The sequence below is a fragment of the Tachypleus tridentatus genome, chromosome 2 (genome assembly GCF_004210375.1).
Source record: "Tachypleus tridentatus isolate NWPU-2018 chromosome 2, ASM421037v1, whole genome shotgun sequence".
NCBI lineage: Eukaryota > Metazoa > Arthropoda > Merostomata > Xiphosura > Limulidae > Tachypleus > Tachypleus tridentatus.
Window position 1 is genome coordinate 53,531,880 of NC_134826.1, and position 16,638 is coordinate 53,548,517.

General features: G+C 35.2%; 1 protein-coding gene across 1 annotated transcript; it reads right to left on the reverse strand.

The window, feature by feature from the left end:
• Nucleotides 1-2,081: 2,081 nt before the first annotated feature.
• On the reverse strand, nucleotides 2,082-14,116 carry LOC143243831 (uncharacterized). Its single transcript, XM_076487517.1, has 2 exons — nucleotides 13,806-14,116; nucleotides 2,082-5,010 (listed from the first exon to the last, which is right to left on the reverse strand). The coding sequence occupies exons 1-2, from the start codon at nucleotides 13,821-13,823 to the stop codon at nucleotides 3,835-3,837; spliced, it is 1,194 nt and encodes a 397-aa protein (XP_076343632.1). The 5' UTR covers nucleotides 13,824-14,116; the 3' UTR covers nucleotides 2,082-3,834.
• Nucleotides 14,117-16,638: the final 2,522 nt, after the last annotated feature.

Sequence of the window (16,638 nt, forward strand, 5' to 3'; positions counted from 1 at the left end):
TTCAAATGTAAGTACTATCTGAAGTTCTGTTACATCGTCTACATTCGAACAATCGAATACTGCATTACTTGTTCTTTTTTTTCCAGAGACATTCTGAGAAGAGGAAATGCTCCATTTATTTATATCTTGAAATGTTTTTTGGAAGAAAAGAAGTGAGAAAATAAACAGTTATGAAACAAATCCGTTTTAATTGTCATTGCAAGAATTTACAATTTTTAACATTTTTTCTGAGAAAACATGAAATTCGTAAGGACACCGTTTTTAACAACTAAGAAAGACGGCCTTCACCAGAGACTATACATGTTTACAGTTTAAGTGTAAACAATACTCGTGTATGAAACCTTCGTAGAATAAAATAAACCAAACTTGTCTCAGAATAATCGAACACGTATAAAAAAACCTTCATAATATTGAATATTTAAAAAAAAAAACACGAGAACACAATACTGATAATAATGTTCACAATACATGTGTATTAATTACTGTCATGGAAGTAACAGTGGCACTTAAACATGGCTAGGAGATGCTGTCCAGTGCATATCTGGCAGACCACTTCCCTTGCACGTTAATAACACTTGGATGTGCTAATAAAAGCATATGGAATACACAAATTCGTTCCGCGTATCATATGTGATATGTTTAAATGTGAAACTCTAAGTCTCCTCTGTCTCTTTCTGAATTTCTGGATTTAACCATTTCTTTCATGATTATATCTAAATGTTTATGAAAGTTGGTTAGTGATTTTATAAAATTATGAATATATTCTTTATCATGGCAATCGACTGAAGTAACTTTGACAGTATCTATAATCTCCAGTTTAATTTTATGTAAAAATTATACATATGTACATATCAATACAAACTAAGAAGTTAGGACACGATTAATTACAAATATAGTAAAACAAATAAAATATTTTATTTTCTCGAAGATAGGCCTTCAAGTTGTTCCCTTTATTTTAATATATATTAAAAAAATATATATACAAGAAAATAATGTTTGTTTTAGTAGCAAAAGGCCTTCACTTCTTTATTATAAATATGTATATGTCTTATTGAAATAAAGGCTTATTTTTGTGACTACGATACTGTTAGCAACTGTATCTAAATCAACACATTTCTAAAGCGAGGGTTTTCTTAAGTAAAGACTTCGTGTGGTAACTTTATCTGATGTGAAAGTGCTAAATAGAATGAAAATATTTACAACACGTGGTTTTTAAATGAATTTCATGTATTTGTTATCTGCTTTTTAACTATTTTAAAATAATATTTTGTTTTGTACGCGTGGTTTGAATTTTATCAACAGTATATGATATTTTCAATTAACGTAATTTTTGTTTGTTTATAAATAATTGACGATTTTCTGCACGCTCGTAAGATAAAGAAAATAATAATTTGTGGTTTTGCTGTTATCAGAAAAACTGTCAACCAACAATAAAAATTACAACACTATTTACCTATCATGTGATTGAGAACAACAGTTGAAATAGATAACCATAGCATTCTGTACGAACATCCTGCGTGCGTCTCTATACACATATCTGACAATATGTAAATCAATATAGATAATTATAATTATGTTACAGCTAAGTGAGCTTTCCAGCCACGTGTAAAACAATGAATTTTCTATCTTAATTTTTAACTTATATCAAGATTTATCACAGACAAGTCAAACAGGTAATGAGGAAACGTAAGCTACTTTAATAGACTAGAATATAAGCAAAGGTTAATAAGCCTCGGAGAAAAATTAAACCACTTTTTGCCACGTGCTAAGCAGTACTTGTTGATGGATAGCAAAGTCTTGCAATTAAAACATGGAACAAAATGTATACAATACGTCACATTGACCTTCACCTTGAAGAATTAGCTGAACTTTCCATTCTAAAACAGTAAAACAGTGGTCAACAATGCCAAAACTTTCTGATAAGTTAATATGACCTGTCAGTAACGTTGTAAAATAATGTGATTTGTTGGGAATGTGGTTGACCAATGTTGTACTTGGAATAAGTTTCAACAACATGGTTTACTCGGTATGTGGTACAACAATGCAGTTTACTGGGAATGTTGTACAACAACATGGTTTACTCGGTATGTGGTACAACAATACAGTTTACTGGGAATGTTGTACAACAACATGGTTTACTGGGTATGTGGTACAACAATATGGTTTACTGGGAATGTTGTACAACAGTATTGTTTGCTGGGAATGTTGTACAACAATATGGTTTACTGGATATGTGGTACAACACTATGGTTTACTGGGATTGTTGTACAACAGTATGGTTTACTGGGAATGTTGTACAACAGTATGGTTTGCTGGGAATGTTGTACAACAATATGGTTTACTGGGAATGTTGTACAACAGTATGGTTTACTGGGAATGTTGTACAACAGTATGGTTTGCTGGGAATGTTGTACAACAGTATGGTTTACTGGGAATGTTGTACAACAGTATGGTTTGCTGGGAATGCTGTACAACAATATGGTTTACTGGATATGTGGTACAACACTATGGTTTACTGGGAATGTTGTACAACAGTATGGTTTACTGGGAATGTTGTACAACAATATGGTTTACTGGATATGTGGTACAACACTATGGTTTACTGGGAATGTTGTACAACAGTATGGTTTGCTGGGAATGTTGTACAACAGTATGGTTTGCTGGGAATGTTGTACAACAGTATGGTTTACTGGGAATGTTGTACAACAGTATGGTTTACTGGGAATGTTGTACAACAGTATGGTTTGCTGGGAATGTTGTACAACAGTATGGTTTACTGGGAATGTTGTACAACAGTATGGTTTGCTGGGAATGTTGTACAACAGTATGGTTTACTGGGAATGTTGTACAACAGTATGGTTTGCTGGGAATGTTGTACAACAGTATGGTTTACTGGATATGTGGTACAACACTATGGTTTAGTGGGAATGTTGTACAACAGTATGGTTTACTGGGAATGTTGTACAACAGTATGGTTTACTGGGAATGTTGTACAACAGTATGGTTTACTGGGAATGTTGTACAACAATATGGTTTACCAAGAATGTTATGCAACAATATGGTTGTTTGTTGTTGTTGTTTTGAATTAATCACAAGGCTACACAATGGGCTATATGTGCTCTGCCCACCACGGGTATCGAAACCCGGATTTTAGCGTTGTAAGTCCGCAGACATACCGCTGAGCCACAGGGGCGCAACAATATGGTTTACTGGGGGTGTTGTACAACAATAAGGTTTGCTGGGAATGCTTTACAACAATACGACTCGTTTGAAAGTAGTAAAACTATATAACTTGACGGGAATGTGGTACAAAAGAGCATACGTTTTCTAAGAGTTTTCGCGACTATTACAATTACTTTATTTTTTATTAGTTACTTATTTTTACAAAGTACCAACCTGCGACCTGCCGAGTAATTGGGTGAATGGTAAAATTTTGATTTTTAAAGTCCTATTTAAACGTAGTCTTCTCCATAATGATAAAAACTATAAACTTGTTTTCACTTTGATATACTTTTGTATTTCTATTTCTCAAGCGACTTTCTTGTACACAGTTTATAAAAAAGGCTTAGTTCAAAGCTACTCACACTTTGAAATAACATGTTATTTAACTTAGCTTACATTTCGTACTTTATTTATAATACTTTGGCCGTTTATGTATATTGACAGTTTCGTGTAAAAATTGTTAGATTCAACAAGACATCGAGGAACTGGGTTTGTCATGGTTAGATTGTGTTTTTGTTTGAAATTAAGCACGAAGTAACACGATTTGTGCTGTCATGGTTAGTCTGAAAAATCGAATGGATTGTCTTTTTAGAACTTTAGTTCCTCGCTCCTTCATACAGTTGCATGTCTCTTCATGTGAAGGGACAGATGGTCGGATCTAGAGAAAGCACGTTCACACAGGCGACACTGGAAAGGCCTGACGCCGGTGTGTTTTCTGTAGTGTCTGGTCAGTTCGTCGGAACGTGCAAACTTCCAGCCACATCCTTTCCACGTACACTGATAAGGCTTCTCGCCTGTGTGGGTCCGGTGATGAGCCTTTAGGTGAGAGCTCTTAGTATACGTTTTACTACAACCCGGATGAGAACAAGGGTGACTTGTGATTTTTTTACGCCCCAGACTGCGACGCCCTTTCTTCAACTTGCCGTTGCCTTGAGAGACTTCCGACAACTGGACTCCATTCGATGTCGATGGACTTCCACTCCCAATTGGCTTGGTTCTGTTAAGAAGGTCTACAAGGTTAGGAGAAGATGGCGGGGTCATAATTCTCACGTGATGGGTGGCCTGTTTCGACTGTAGAAGACGGGATGGCGCAGATGTAAGGTGATCAACTTGATGTGGCTGCGTGATTGCAGATGATACCTCTAGAGGGAGTGCAGTAAAACTATCTAGCCATGTGGACGTTATTTTTTGTTGGAGTTGGAGAACAGTTCTTTCTGGAGAAGCTGGTGGTGACATTTGGTTCGAAATTAGCGTTTTATTGACTTTGGTCTGTGTCCAATGGAGATTTCCGTAAGATGGCGAAACCGTTGTAGTAGGGTAAGTTCCAAACTGATAATCACTGTTTATTCCGTTTGCATAGGTTGACGGGATAGGAAGATGACTCAACTGCTGACGAAGTGTCTCACCACCAGACTTAGACACGTTCAAAGATGGGCTAAAGAACTGAGAAAAGTTCTGTTTTTGAGTCACTTCTTGTGACGCACATAAGTCCATTTCTTCCGTACAAAAATTTCTTCCATGCGGACCCAATACAAATTCCAATTCTGACATAACGTCATTGAGGCCACCTTGCAACTGCTTCCTCTGTTGTTCTTTTTGAGGCTGCAACTCATGTATTAAAGTTTTGGAAACAACTTCTGGTTGTGGCTGCTGGATCTCGTCTCTCTGATTCTGATACGATGTTTCAGAATGAAATGGAGGTCCATTCAAACTGTACTGCACCATATTGAAATTCTGATCGAACGATTGTGGATCGACTAAAAACACACTTTCAATGTCATGCCACATCTGGAAATAAAAAACAGGTTTCAGATTATCTACTCGTCATGTTACATTAAAAATAACTTTACAGACGACAGTTTGTTATTCAATATGAAACTTTCGAATAAAATCAATAGTATTGATTAAGCAGAATTGAAGCTTTTGTTACAAACTAACTAAGTGTGTTTCATAAACATTTTGTTGGCATGGATTCAACGGAAGCTAAAAAAGGATTGAAATGAATTTTAAAACAATACAGTAGATTTATCAAACCAAAACCCTCATGAAAACAATATGGTAGATTTATCAAACCAAAACCCTCATGAAAACAATATGGTAGATTTATCAAACCAAAAACCTCATGAAAACAATACGGTAGATTTATCAAACCAAAACCCTCATGAAAACAATATGGTAGATTTATCAAACCAAAAACCTCATGAAAACAATACGGTAGATTTATCAAACCAAAAACCTCATGAAAACGTTATTATTAGAAAATATATTTTCACCAACATCAGAGCACTGTAGGGTCACTAATAAGTAATATTTCTAATTACATTTGATAGAGAGATGGTCCTGAAGTAGTGATGTTCATATTATGAACCTGAGGGTTTATGTCTGTCATATACTGATTATGAGTTTCATTTGAAAACATTTTCCACGTTCTTCAAGTGGTGATTACTAGTTTCTTTTAAGATATTTTCCACGTTCTTCAAGTGGTGATTACTAGTTTCTTTTAAGATATTTTCTACGTTCTTCAAGTGTTGGTTACTAGCTTGTTTTAAGATATTTTCTACGTTCTTCAAGTGTTGGTTACTAGCTTGTTTTAAGAGATTTTCTACGTTCTTCAAGTGTTGGTTACTATTTTTCTAAGTATGTATGTAACTATGTAGTTGGATTTTTCAAACTCTCTGTAAAGTCAACTTTTATTAGTTACCATAATGGAGCAACATTAAACGTTTCTATATTAGCATGATGCAACAATATTAAACCTTTATTATTAGCATGGTGAAACAACATTAAACGTTTTTATGTCACCATGATGGAACAATATTAAACATTTCTATGCTAGCATGATACAACAATATACCTTTCTATGTTAACATGGTGGAACGACATTAAACATTTATATGTTAGCATAAAGCAAAAATATTAAACGTTTGTATATTAACATAGTGGAACAACATTAAGTATTTATATGTTTGCATAATGAAAAAATATTAAACCTTTCTATATTAACATGGTGGAACGACATTAAACATTTATATGTTAGCATAAAGCAAAAATATTAAACGTTTGTATATTAACATAGTGGAACAACATTAAGTATTTATATGTTAGCATAATGAAACAATATTAAACCTTTCTATGTTAACATGGTGGAATAACATTAAACATTTATATGTTAGCATAATGAAACAATATTAAACCTTTCTATATTAACATGGTGGAACAACATTAAACATTTATATGTTAGCGTAATACAACAATATTAAACGTTTGTATATTAGCATGGTGGAACAATATTAAACGTTTTTATGTTACCATGATGGAACGATATTGAACGTTTTATTGTTAGCATCATGGAACAATATTAAATGTATTTATGTTTATTGTGTCTTTTACACTTATATAATATAATTACCCAAGAACGTGTTAATATTTTGCAGTTTATGAACTGACCGCAAGTTATAAGAGTGACAGCCAATCACTGTTCTCAGTTACCTATCCCTTCAAGTGGAAGCCGCTGTCGACTGTTTGATATGCATCTAGTTCACAGTTCAATACTTGAAAATAAGGGTCTCTGACCTGACTGCTTGACTATCTATCCACATATGGTTTTGTTCAGGTAAACATACAGACGTGAGAGAATAACTCGTGTCGTAGTTAAGGTGTGTCAAAAAACTAACTTGTTGTTTCTTAAAACACCTGGCGGTAGATCGCTGAAACGGTTTTCGTAGAAGCTAAGAGGTAAACTGAGGAGATTCAAATAAAAAAAAAACGGCTTTTGTGGAATGAGTTTTTAGGCATCATATTACCATGACTACCTAGATAAAAGTGAAGTAAAATTCAGGTATATAGCTGAGACATCCGTTTGGTTAGAAACATATCTACCACATCAATGTCTTCTTCATCCAGTGCCTTGCGTGCCCGAGCTGAGAATTCGAGAGTTTTATCTTCAATTCCCGTTGTCTTAAACATGCGCACAAGAGAGTAGTGGGTGAGTTATAATCGTGGCAGACATTTCTCACTTTTCGATCAGACAAGAGTCTCCCAAGAGTTGGCGTGGGTGCTGTTTGAATATCTGCTTTCCCTCAGTTTATCAGTTTCAAATTAGGGCTAAAACCAAACAAACAGTTCTATAACGAACCGCTCCCCCGAGTTTCGATACGTGGGTGGGCAGAACATGGACAGTCCTTTGTGTAGCTTTGTGCTTGATAAGAAACAGCAATTAGAACTAGCTCACCGTACATCATACTTTGTTAAAAGGCAACAGAATAAAAATATTATAATATTTGAATTTTTTTCCTTTTCCAGAGTTCCTGTCCTGTTTGTTTTTTGAATTTCGCTCAAAGTTACACGAGAGCTATCTACACTAGCCGTCCCTAATTTAGCAGCGTAAGACAAGTGGGAAGGCAACTAGTAATAGCCACCCACCATCAACTACTCTTTTACTAACGGATAGTGGGATTGACTGTAACCATATAACGCTCCCCACAGCTGAAAGGTTAAGCATGTTTGGTATGACGGGAATTCGAACCCTCCACCTTCAGATGACGAGGGCCTCGTTACCGTTATGAAACTTTGCAAGGTCTGACACGGTGCTAGACTTGCAACCTGAGGATCGCAAGCTCGAATCTCATCTCCATCGTGCTCTCTCTTTCAGCCGTGGGAGCGTTATAACAATCCGGTCTATCCCACTGTTCGTAGTGAAAGAGCTATTCAAGAAATGACGGTGGATGGTATTGTTAGCTGGCTGCTTTCCCTCTAGTGTGTCACTTCAAAATTGGGAAGGGACGACTAAAGCAAATAGTTTTCGAATAGCTTTGGGCGATTCAATAAACAAACAAAGAATCTGATGTCAACATCAGGCAACATACTACACTTAAATATAAGGAACAGTTAGTCATAAGAACACTAGAAACTGACACGTACTTCAAGAACTATTTTTGAAGATCAATAGCAGTTCAATAACCAAACAACTTACAAAGTTTTATCAACACTTCTCGCAATGTAGCGCTACGAATGATGTATTAATCACTGTTAAATAGTTGAACTAAAGGCCTCTAATGTTTGATAAAGTTACATTAAAGGTGGTCAGGGCCTTCGACCGCAATCTGAGGTCACAGGTTTGAAACACGTCATCAATCATGCTCGTTTTATTAGGTTTCCTGGTGGGTTAGCCACTCAAGAGTAAAACAGTTCTTGGCTTACAAAAACATCGGTCGACCCCACACAAGGCGAGGTTAAGGTCGTAAGACCAAACAAAATAAAATAAAATAATTGAAAAACAATCAGTTACTGTAACATCACTTTACCAACTTGTGGTTTGGTTTCAGTTTCGCTTTAAAATCCAAAACTTTACAAGCTTACAACGTTAAAATCAAGTATTCGATTCCCCGCGGTAGACACAACAGATATTCAAATATCGCTTGGTTTAAAAAGCAAACTTTCTTATGTAAGTGGGGACTCTTTTATAAACATCTAGACACTGCGAGGTTTTAAAATTATTACTTTATCTAATAATGTTCGCTTTTTGTATTTTATTTCAAGGTATTTCCTCTTTGTGTTTTTAAATGTCCAGTTTCTCATGATTTTATTGTCTCAGTACAAAGATTCCTGATGAAACTTTGTAGAATGAACGACAACTGCCTGTTGTGGAGACACAAGTGTAGAGGACGACTTGGAGACGAAAGGCGGAAGACTTTCAAAACGTCGTCCTCTACATTTATGTTTCCATACCAGGCAGTTGTCGTTCATTCTACAAAGTTTCATCATGAATACTCTGCCTAAACAATCTATCAAAGAATACAAAGATTCCTGTCCATCACAAGTTATGTAAACAATCCGAGCTTATCAAATCAGCGTTTGTACAAGTATGATGTTTGTTTCAAATTCTATTCATCATTTTGGTGAAGTTTGCCTTTTGGTCCGGATATAAGACATTTGAAGAAGTTTGGCTCGTAGCCTTGATATTGTGATAGACACTTGTTGGAAGGTTTTCTTATGACTTTGACAAAAGACAATTGTGGAATTTTGCATTATTGTTTTTTAGGAAAGACAATTTGGTGACAAGGGCACAATAATATCTTCTTTCATCTGCTTTTATGCAGAAAAAGCCGTATGAATAACAATATATTGTCTGAACAATAGTTTAGATACAATATATTGTTTATAGAATATTCTAGATACAGTATATTATCTAAACAATACTCCATATATGAAGTATTTTCTAAACAATGCTGTACGTACAATATATTGTCTGAACATTCTTTTAGATAAAATATATTATTCGAACAATTTCTGGATATAATATATTGTTTAACACTATTTTGTACACCATATATCTAATCAAAAACCCTTTAGGTGTGAAAAAAGATGTGGCCAAATGGTGATTGGCCGCGCGTCTTAAAATACTGAAATCCAAGCTGGTACTGCAGAAACACTTATAACACTAAAGATAATTTTTACAGTAAATATTCATTCATTAGTTAGCTTTGCTTCGTTTTTTGTTTTTTTTCACTTGGAGCATGAAGATGGGTAAAACAAAATATTAGGCCTAGCTGACGAATGAATGAATTATTTTCTCCAAACTTGTTATCAATAATAAATATTTTATTTCCTTTTTTTAAAGTTACACACACAATCTTTTAGTTACCACACGTTTTTGTCACATCTAAAGTGTTTGTCATTAGATATCAAAACATAGTAAGTGAGAAAGTGACGCGCGACAGCAAATAATATCAGCTTTAGGATCGCAGCCCTATTATTCTGAACAGACCTATACTTTACACAAAGAACCAGATTCTTTAATATATTTAGTGGTAGTTTTCCTTTATAAAATAGTGTTAATAAATTTCACTATTGTAGCGTCATGGAATGCCTCGCCCAAAATTACAACGATTAGGTGGGAACAAGATTCGAATCCACTAACCATTGGACAACACTATTTCCAGGTTGGGCTCGGCATGGCCAGGTGGTTAAAGCACTCACCTCGTAATCCGAGAGTCGCGGGTTCGAATCCCAGTTACACCAAATATGCTTGCCCTTTTCAGCCGTGGGGGCGTTATAATGTGACTGTCAATCCTACTATTCATTGGTAAAAGAGTATCCCAAGAGTTGGTGGTGGGTGGTGATGACTAGCTGCTTTCCTTCTTGTCTTACACTGCTAACCTAGGGACGGCTAGCGCAGATAGCCCTCGAGTAGCTTTGCGCGAAATTCAAAACAAATTAAACCATTTCCTAGTTTAATTACATCTGGAAATAACAAACCTTAAGGTTTCGTGAATCATCGAAGCTACTCTGATAGTAATCCATAATTTGATCGCCATAACTTTTGCCAAAGTTTTCCGTTTTTATAAAACCGTAATAGAATAGATATTTTTGTTTAACTTCACGGTTCACTTAGCAACAATAATTGTTATTAGTCTGTGTGGCTTGATTCTATATCAACTGCGGCAAAGTTTTCCTGTTACATACAGCATTAAAAATTAGTTGACGAAAATGTAGGAATGAATATTAGTAAAATAAACTATATGCTAATGTTTAAATTACAACTTCGTTGATAAATGAACTATTCTATTCGTTTTCTTTTAGTCATACCTTTAAGTATACATTAATAATAGAAAAACTGTTTAGGTTAAAAAACACACGTAGCACCAGTACTCGTATAAAGATATAATTAGAACTTAAAAACAATAATGTAATTAATTCTTTCTTGAGCTATTGATAAATACAATACTGCTGTATTATATAATTATTCGATATTTTTAATAAAAAATAGGACAATATAATGTAGGTTACTTGGTAACCACTCAATAACAACGATCAGAGGGAGTAGCCACAACTTAAACAGTGTGAATTACATGGTAGCCACTCAATTCCAAGTATCAGAGAAAATAACAATTTAAACAGTGCGAATTTCATGGCAACCACTCCATCACAATGATCAGAAGGAGTAACCACAATTCGAATAGTGTCAATTACATGGTAACCACTCCATCACAATGATCAGAAGGAGTAACCACAATTCGAATAGTGTCAATTACATGGTAACCACTCCAACACAATGATCAGAGGGAAGCTCCACTATTCTTCAACTTACAATAAAAAATAGATTTTTTTTTTACAAAAGTCATACAAACACCATTTTGTAATTCCAGGTGAATAAAAAAAGAAGACCTGGACATGTCATCATCCTAGTCACGTTTATTGAAATGTCAAATGATGACATTTACAAAAATGTCATTAGATGGATACACTCATTGAAATATAGTTGACAGGACTGCTTAACCGTTAATTTCCATGTTTAGAAAAGAAATAGTATTTATGATGAAATATTCATGCGTGTGAAGCTATGGGTTATATGAACACATTATCTGATGTGTAAAACTGTTGGTTATGTGTGTACATTATCTGATGTGTGAAGCTGTGGATTATATGTACACGTTATCTAGTGTGGGAAGCCGTGGGTTATGTGCACAGGTTACTAGTGTGTGAAACTGTGGGTTATGTGTACTCACTATCTAATGTGTGAAGACGTTGGTTATGTTTACAGGTTATCTAATGTGTGATAATTGCTACCAAGGTGTAAAACCATTTGATACGTTCATTAGCTAGAAATGAAAATGACTCGAACTTGTAGATTATGAAAGTACACACAATTCGCGTCAAAATTTCACAAAATCAAAGTACACAACTTGTTTACAAAAATTGTGGTATTAAATCCAAATATTGGTGTTGTGCGCTTGAATTGAATATACGTCAACTTAAAGTAAGAGGAACTGATTGATGTCTCTTTGGAAATCATTAGAAAGAGACAAGGATTTTAACTTTTACTGGCTGTATGTTCATCCAATGTGTGGAGAAAAACCAAAAAACATTGGAGAAAGACACGAAGAGAAAGATTTGTAATAAAAATGTGAATAAAACTGAAATAATTTCAATTGTTAAATGATAAAAAAGTTACAAACAAATACAATAAACTATTCTCAAGTAATTGTGCATTTTTAATGTCAGTTTTAGTGCATATCTACACAAAGATTTACTTACTCTGTGTTTTTCGCGCGGGTCGAATTTCGAATTTTAGTATTACAGGTCTTAAAGGTAATTGTTACACCAAGAGAAATGCGTTAATTTATATTCGGGGTTTCGGTTAAAAGAGACAAATAAATTGGACTGACAAAATCTGGTATAATAAAGAAACCACGTTGACGACGAAACCAACTTCCCTGTATGTTTGTCGGTCTGTATGGAGTTAGTGGAAAACTTACAATAGAAAGGAAGGAAAGTTACAAACACTGACAGTTAATATTTCTATTACTAGTTGTCTCTTGCTCAAACAACAATGTGTTATTTCAGTGTTATTTCTTCAATGGGAGTGGGGGACTTTTATAGGCCTACGTATGAGGCGTTAAGACATAACTCTGGGCGTGTCTCATCTCGCTGCCACGTGACCCCGTGCATTCACAAGAATGACATAAAAATTATGTTTTGAGCCGTCCGATGTTAGTAGAACGGAACAAGTCTAATGAAAACAACAAGAAATCTGAAATCGATTACCAATGAATTCATTATCTTATCCCCACAATCAGTAGCTATATGAAGGAGGGGGGGGGAGAAATACTTTTCTGTAGACAGCAGTACCAAAATTTTACCCTCAATAATATCACTATTACCGAATGCTAGTCTGCGCGGCTACGACACTGCCACCTGCCTGAACTTACACAAAATGTCCAAAAACTCTGAAATCACGGGTCATTTGCAGATTTCTTTAATTTCAGATACGCCAGTGGTCAAAAGTAAGAGAAGGTCGGATTATTCCTACTATTAATCCAGACGTGTTTCGAATTACAAGGACAGCACGTGGAACACGTTCCTTAAAATTATATGGAGTGCATGTGGTCCAGACTTTTCGGATACCCTGTATAGACATCTTTCTTTAATGATCAGTCCAAACTTATAGATACATTTCAGGTGACATCTACGTTATTTACTAACATGTCTACATGTCTGAACTTATCATATAGATACATTTAAGGAGATATCTACGTTATTTACTGACCTGTCTACATGTCTGAACTTATCATATAGATACATTTCAGGAGACATCTACGTCATTTACTGACCTGTCTACCTACGTCTGAACTTATCATATAGATACATTTCAGGAGACATCTACGTTATTTACTGACCTGTCTACCTACGTCTGAACTTATCTACCTACGTCTGAACTTATCATATAGATACATTTCAGGAGGCATCTACGTTATTTACTGACCTGTCTACCTACGTCTGAACTTATCATACAGATATATTTAAGGAGACATCTACGTCATTTACTGATCTCTCTACATATATCTGAACTTATCATATAGATACATTTCACCAATTATTCCACATTTTTTTATTGATCAGTGTTAGTATTACAAATTGATTGCCATAAATTTCTTCCATATGGAGTCACAGCCTAGTTTTCGACTAAGGTTAAGGTTGAAAACCAAACAGAAAAGGCAGAGTAACTAACCTGTATGTAGATTCTGTCTTACTAGTTATTCTAACTAGATTACAACTAGCAACATTCAAGTAGGCCTACTTACGGCATAGAAGTCTGCCATTTCGTGGATCGTCAGTTGTAAAAGTTAAAGCGAGGGGGCCAGGATTGTCTGGCCAAGCGAAAATTTTTCTTAGGACTGTCAGACTGTTGTTTTCCGTCTCACCTGAGTATCTGGTTGAATTCAACACCAACTGCTCTCATACCTGTCTGTTTTTTCATGTCCTAAATAGGCACTTGCTGCCGCCTATCGGCAAGCTAGTGAAACACAGTAAGATTGAAGCCTGTAGTAGCGATAGGTTCCATTGAATGAGAATTATAAAGTATAAACTCCACGAGTTTCTCGACTTATTGAGGACAACATAACAGCTTTTATTGATTCATATAGTGTCACTTAGCGACAAAACTACGTGATTGGCTAAAATTTCGAACAAAGCTTCCGCAATCTGCAACACGTGCTACTTACCAGATCATTGACGTAATCGCGTGATTGTTAAAATATATTATTCCGACAATTCAATCATCTAAAACGTTTCTGTTTCGGTATGTAGTTTGGACATGGAACGAAAGCATAACACGGTCTTCCAAGAGCCATAGACTAGCCACGGCCTAACGATGAGCGCGAAACTTATGTTTCTGTTCGCCCCCTGTTGATTTTAAAGTTGGAAGACGAATTGTTGCTACTCAATCAGTTCGCAGTTAGAGACGGCTAACAAAGGTAGTCTAGCAGTGTAATGTTGACTAACAACTGCAAAAAAACAAAGGATAAAAACAGAGTTGTTTGAAGACGATATATAAAGTAGGTTAATATAAACACATATATATCATAGTTTGATCTAAATGGAAATACAACAAGTTAATATGTAAATTAATTCGAATCTCATTTCTCATAGAAGAACTTATTATTGTTAATAAAGCCATAGATCCACTGTTATGGTTAATATGGGTCATCGTACCATGGGATCCTATATTGTTGGCAATATTTATATATCAGATTATATGATTTTATAGTGATCATCTGACAGAATTAGGCTACTGTCTGTCTGACTCCTCCGATCTGATAACAGCTACACTTATCATTCTTTAATTATGTTCGTAAACACGGTGTGCTATACGTTATGGTTACGTTGAATGTTACATTTTGGTTAAGCCTATACCCCATTTTTTGTAATTGTTTTTTCCTCTTTAAATCAAACAGAATTTAGCTTGACATTTTGGGGTGGTCAATGCATTTCGTAGAGTACTTATATCGCGAGAGAAAACACGTCGTAAGAAGTCAATGACCTTGAACTGTTCACATTCTTCATGGCATATCTGCTACAATTTGATTCTTATGGTTTGACTTCAGTTATTACGAAAGCTGTGGTGTGACATCAAATCAACCGGAAACATCGAAGAAAACCAGAGATCTTCTGGAAGCGTAATAAGGGTTTTAAACCACACAGTTCACTATATCTAGAAGCGTAATAAGGGTTTAAGCCACACAGTTCACAATATCTAGAAGCGTAATAAGGGTTTTAAGCCACACGGTTCACTATATCTAGAAGCGTAATAAGGGTTTTGAACCACACAGTTCACTATATCTAGAAGCGTAATAAGGGTTTAAGCCACACAGTTCACAATATCTAGAAGCGTAATAAGGGTTTTAAACCACACAGTTCACTATATCTAGAAGCGCAATAAAGGTTTTAAACCACACAGTTCACTATATCTAGAAGCGTAATAAGGGTTTTAAATCACACAGTTCACTATATCTGGAAGCGCAATAAAGGTTTTAAACCACACAGTTCACTATATCTAGAAGCGTAATAAGGGTTTTAAACCACACAGTTCACTATATCTAGAAGCGTAATAAGGGTTTAAGCCACACAGTTCACAATATCTAGAAGCGTAATAAGGGATTTAAACCACACAGTTCACTATATCTGGAAGCGCAATAAAGGTTTTAAACCACACAGTTCACTATATCTAGAAGCGTAATAAGGGTTTTAAACCACACAGTTCACTATATCTAGAAGCGTAATAAGGGTTTTAAACCACACAGTTCACTATATCTAGAAGCGTAATAAGGGTTTAAGCCACACAGTTCACAATATCTAGAAGCGTAATAAGGGTTTTAAGCCACACGGTTCACTATATCTAGAAGCGTAATAAGGGTTTTGAACCACACAGTTCACTATATCTAGAAGCGTAATAAGGGTTTAAGCCACACAGTTCACAATATCTAGAAGCGTAATAAGGGTTTTAAACCACACAGTTCACTATATCTAGAAGCGCAATAAAGGTTTTAAACCACACAGTTCACTATATCTAGAAGCGTAATAAGGGTTTTAAATCACACAGTTCACTATATCTGGAAGCGCAATAAAGGTTTTAAACCACACAGTTCACTATATCTAGAAGCGTAATAAGGGTTTTAAACCACACAGTTCACTATATCTAGAAGCGTAATAAGGGTTTAAGCCACACAGTTCACAATATCTAGAAGCGTAATAAGGGATTTAAACCACACAGTTCACTATATCTGGAAGCGCAATAAAGGTTTTAAACCACACAGTTCACTATATCTAGAAGCGTAATAAGGGTTTTAAACCACACAGTTCACTATATCTAGAAGCGTAATAAGGGTTTTAAACCACACAGTTCACTATATCTTGTTGATTTTTTTGTTATCAAGCACAAAGTTACACAATGGATATCCGTGATCTGTCCACCTCAGATATTGAAAGTCGGTTTTTACTGATGTGAGCGCTGAGACTTACGTCTAAGTCACTTATTGGGTTTTTGTACCATACTGCATGTTTTATACCTTACATTTAGCAAACATTAACATTCTTTGTCACTAATGATCAAACTGTTGGTATTACGTCACCTAACTT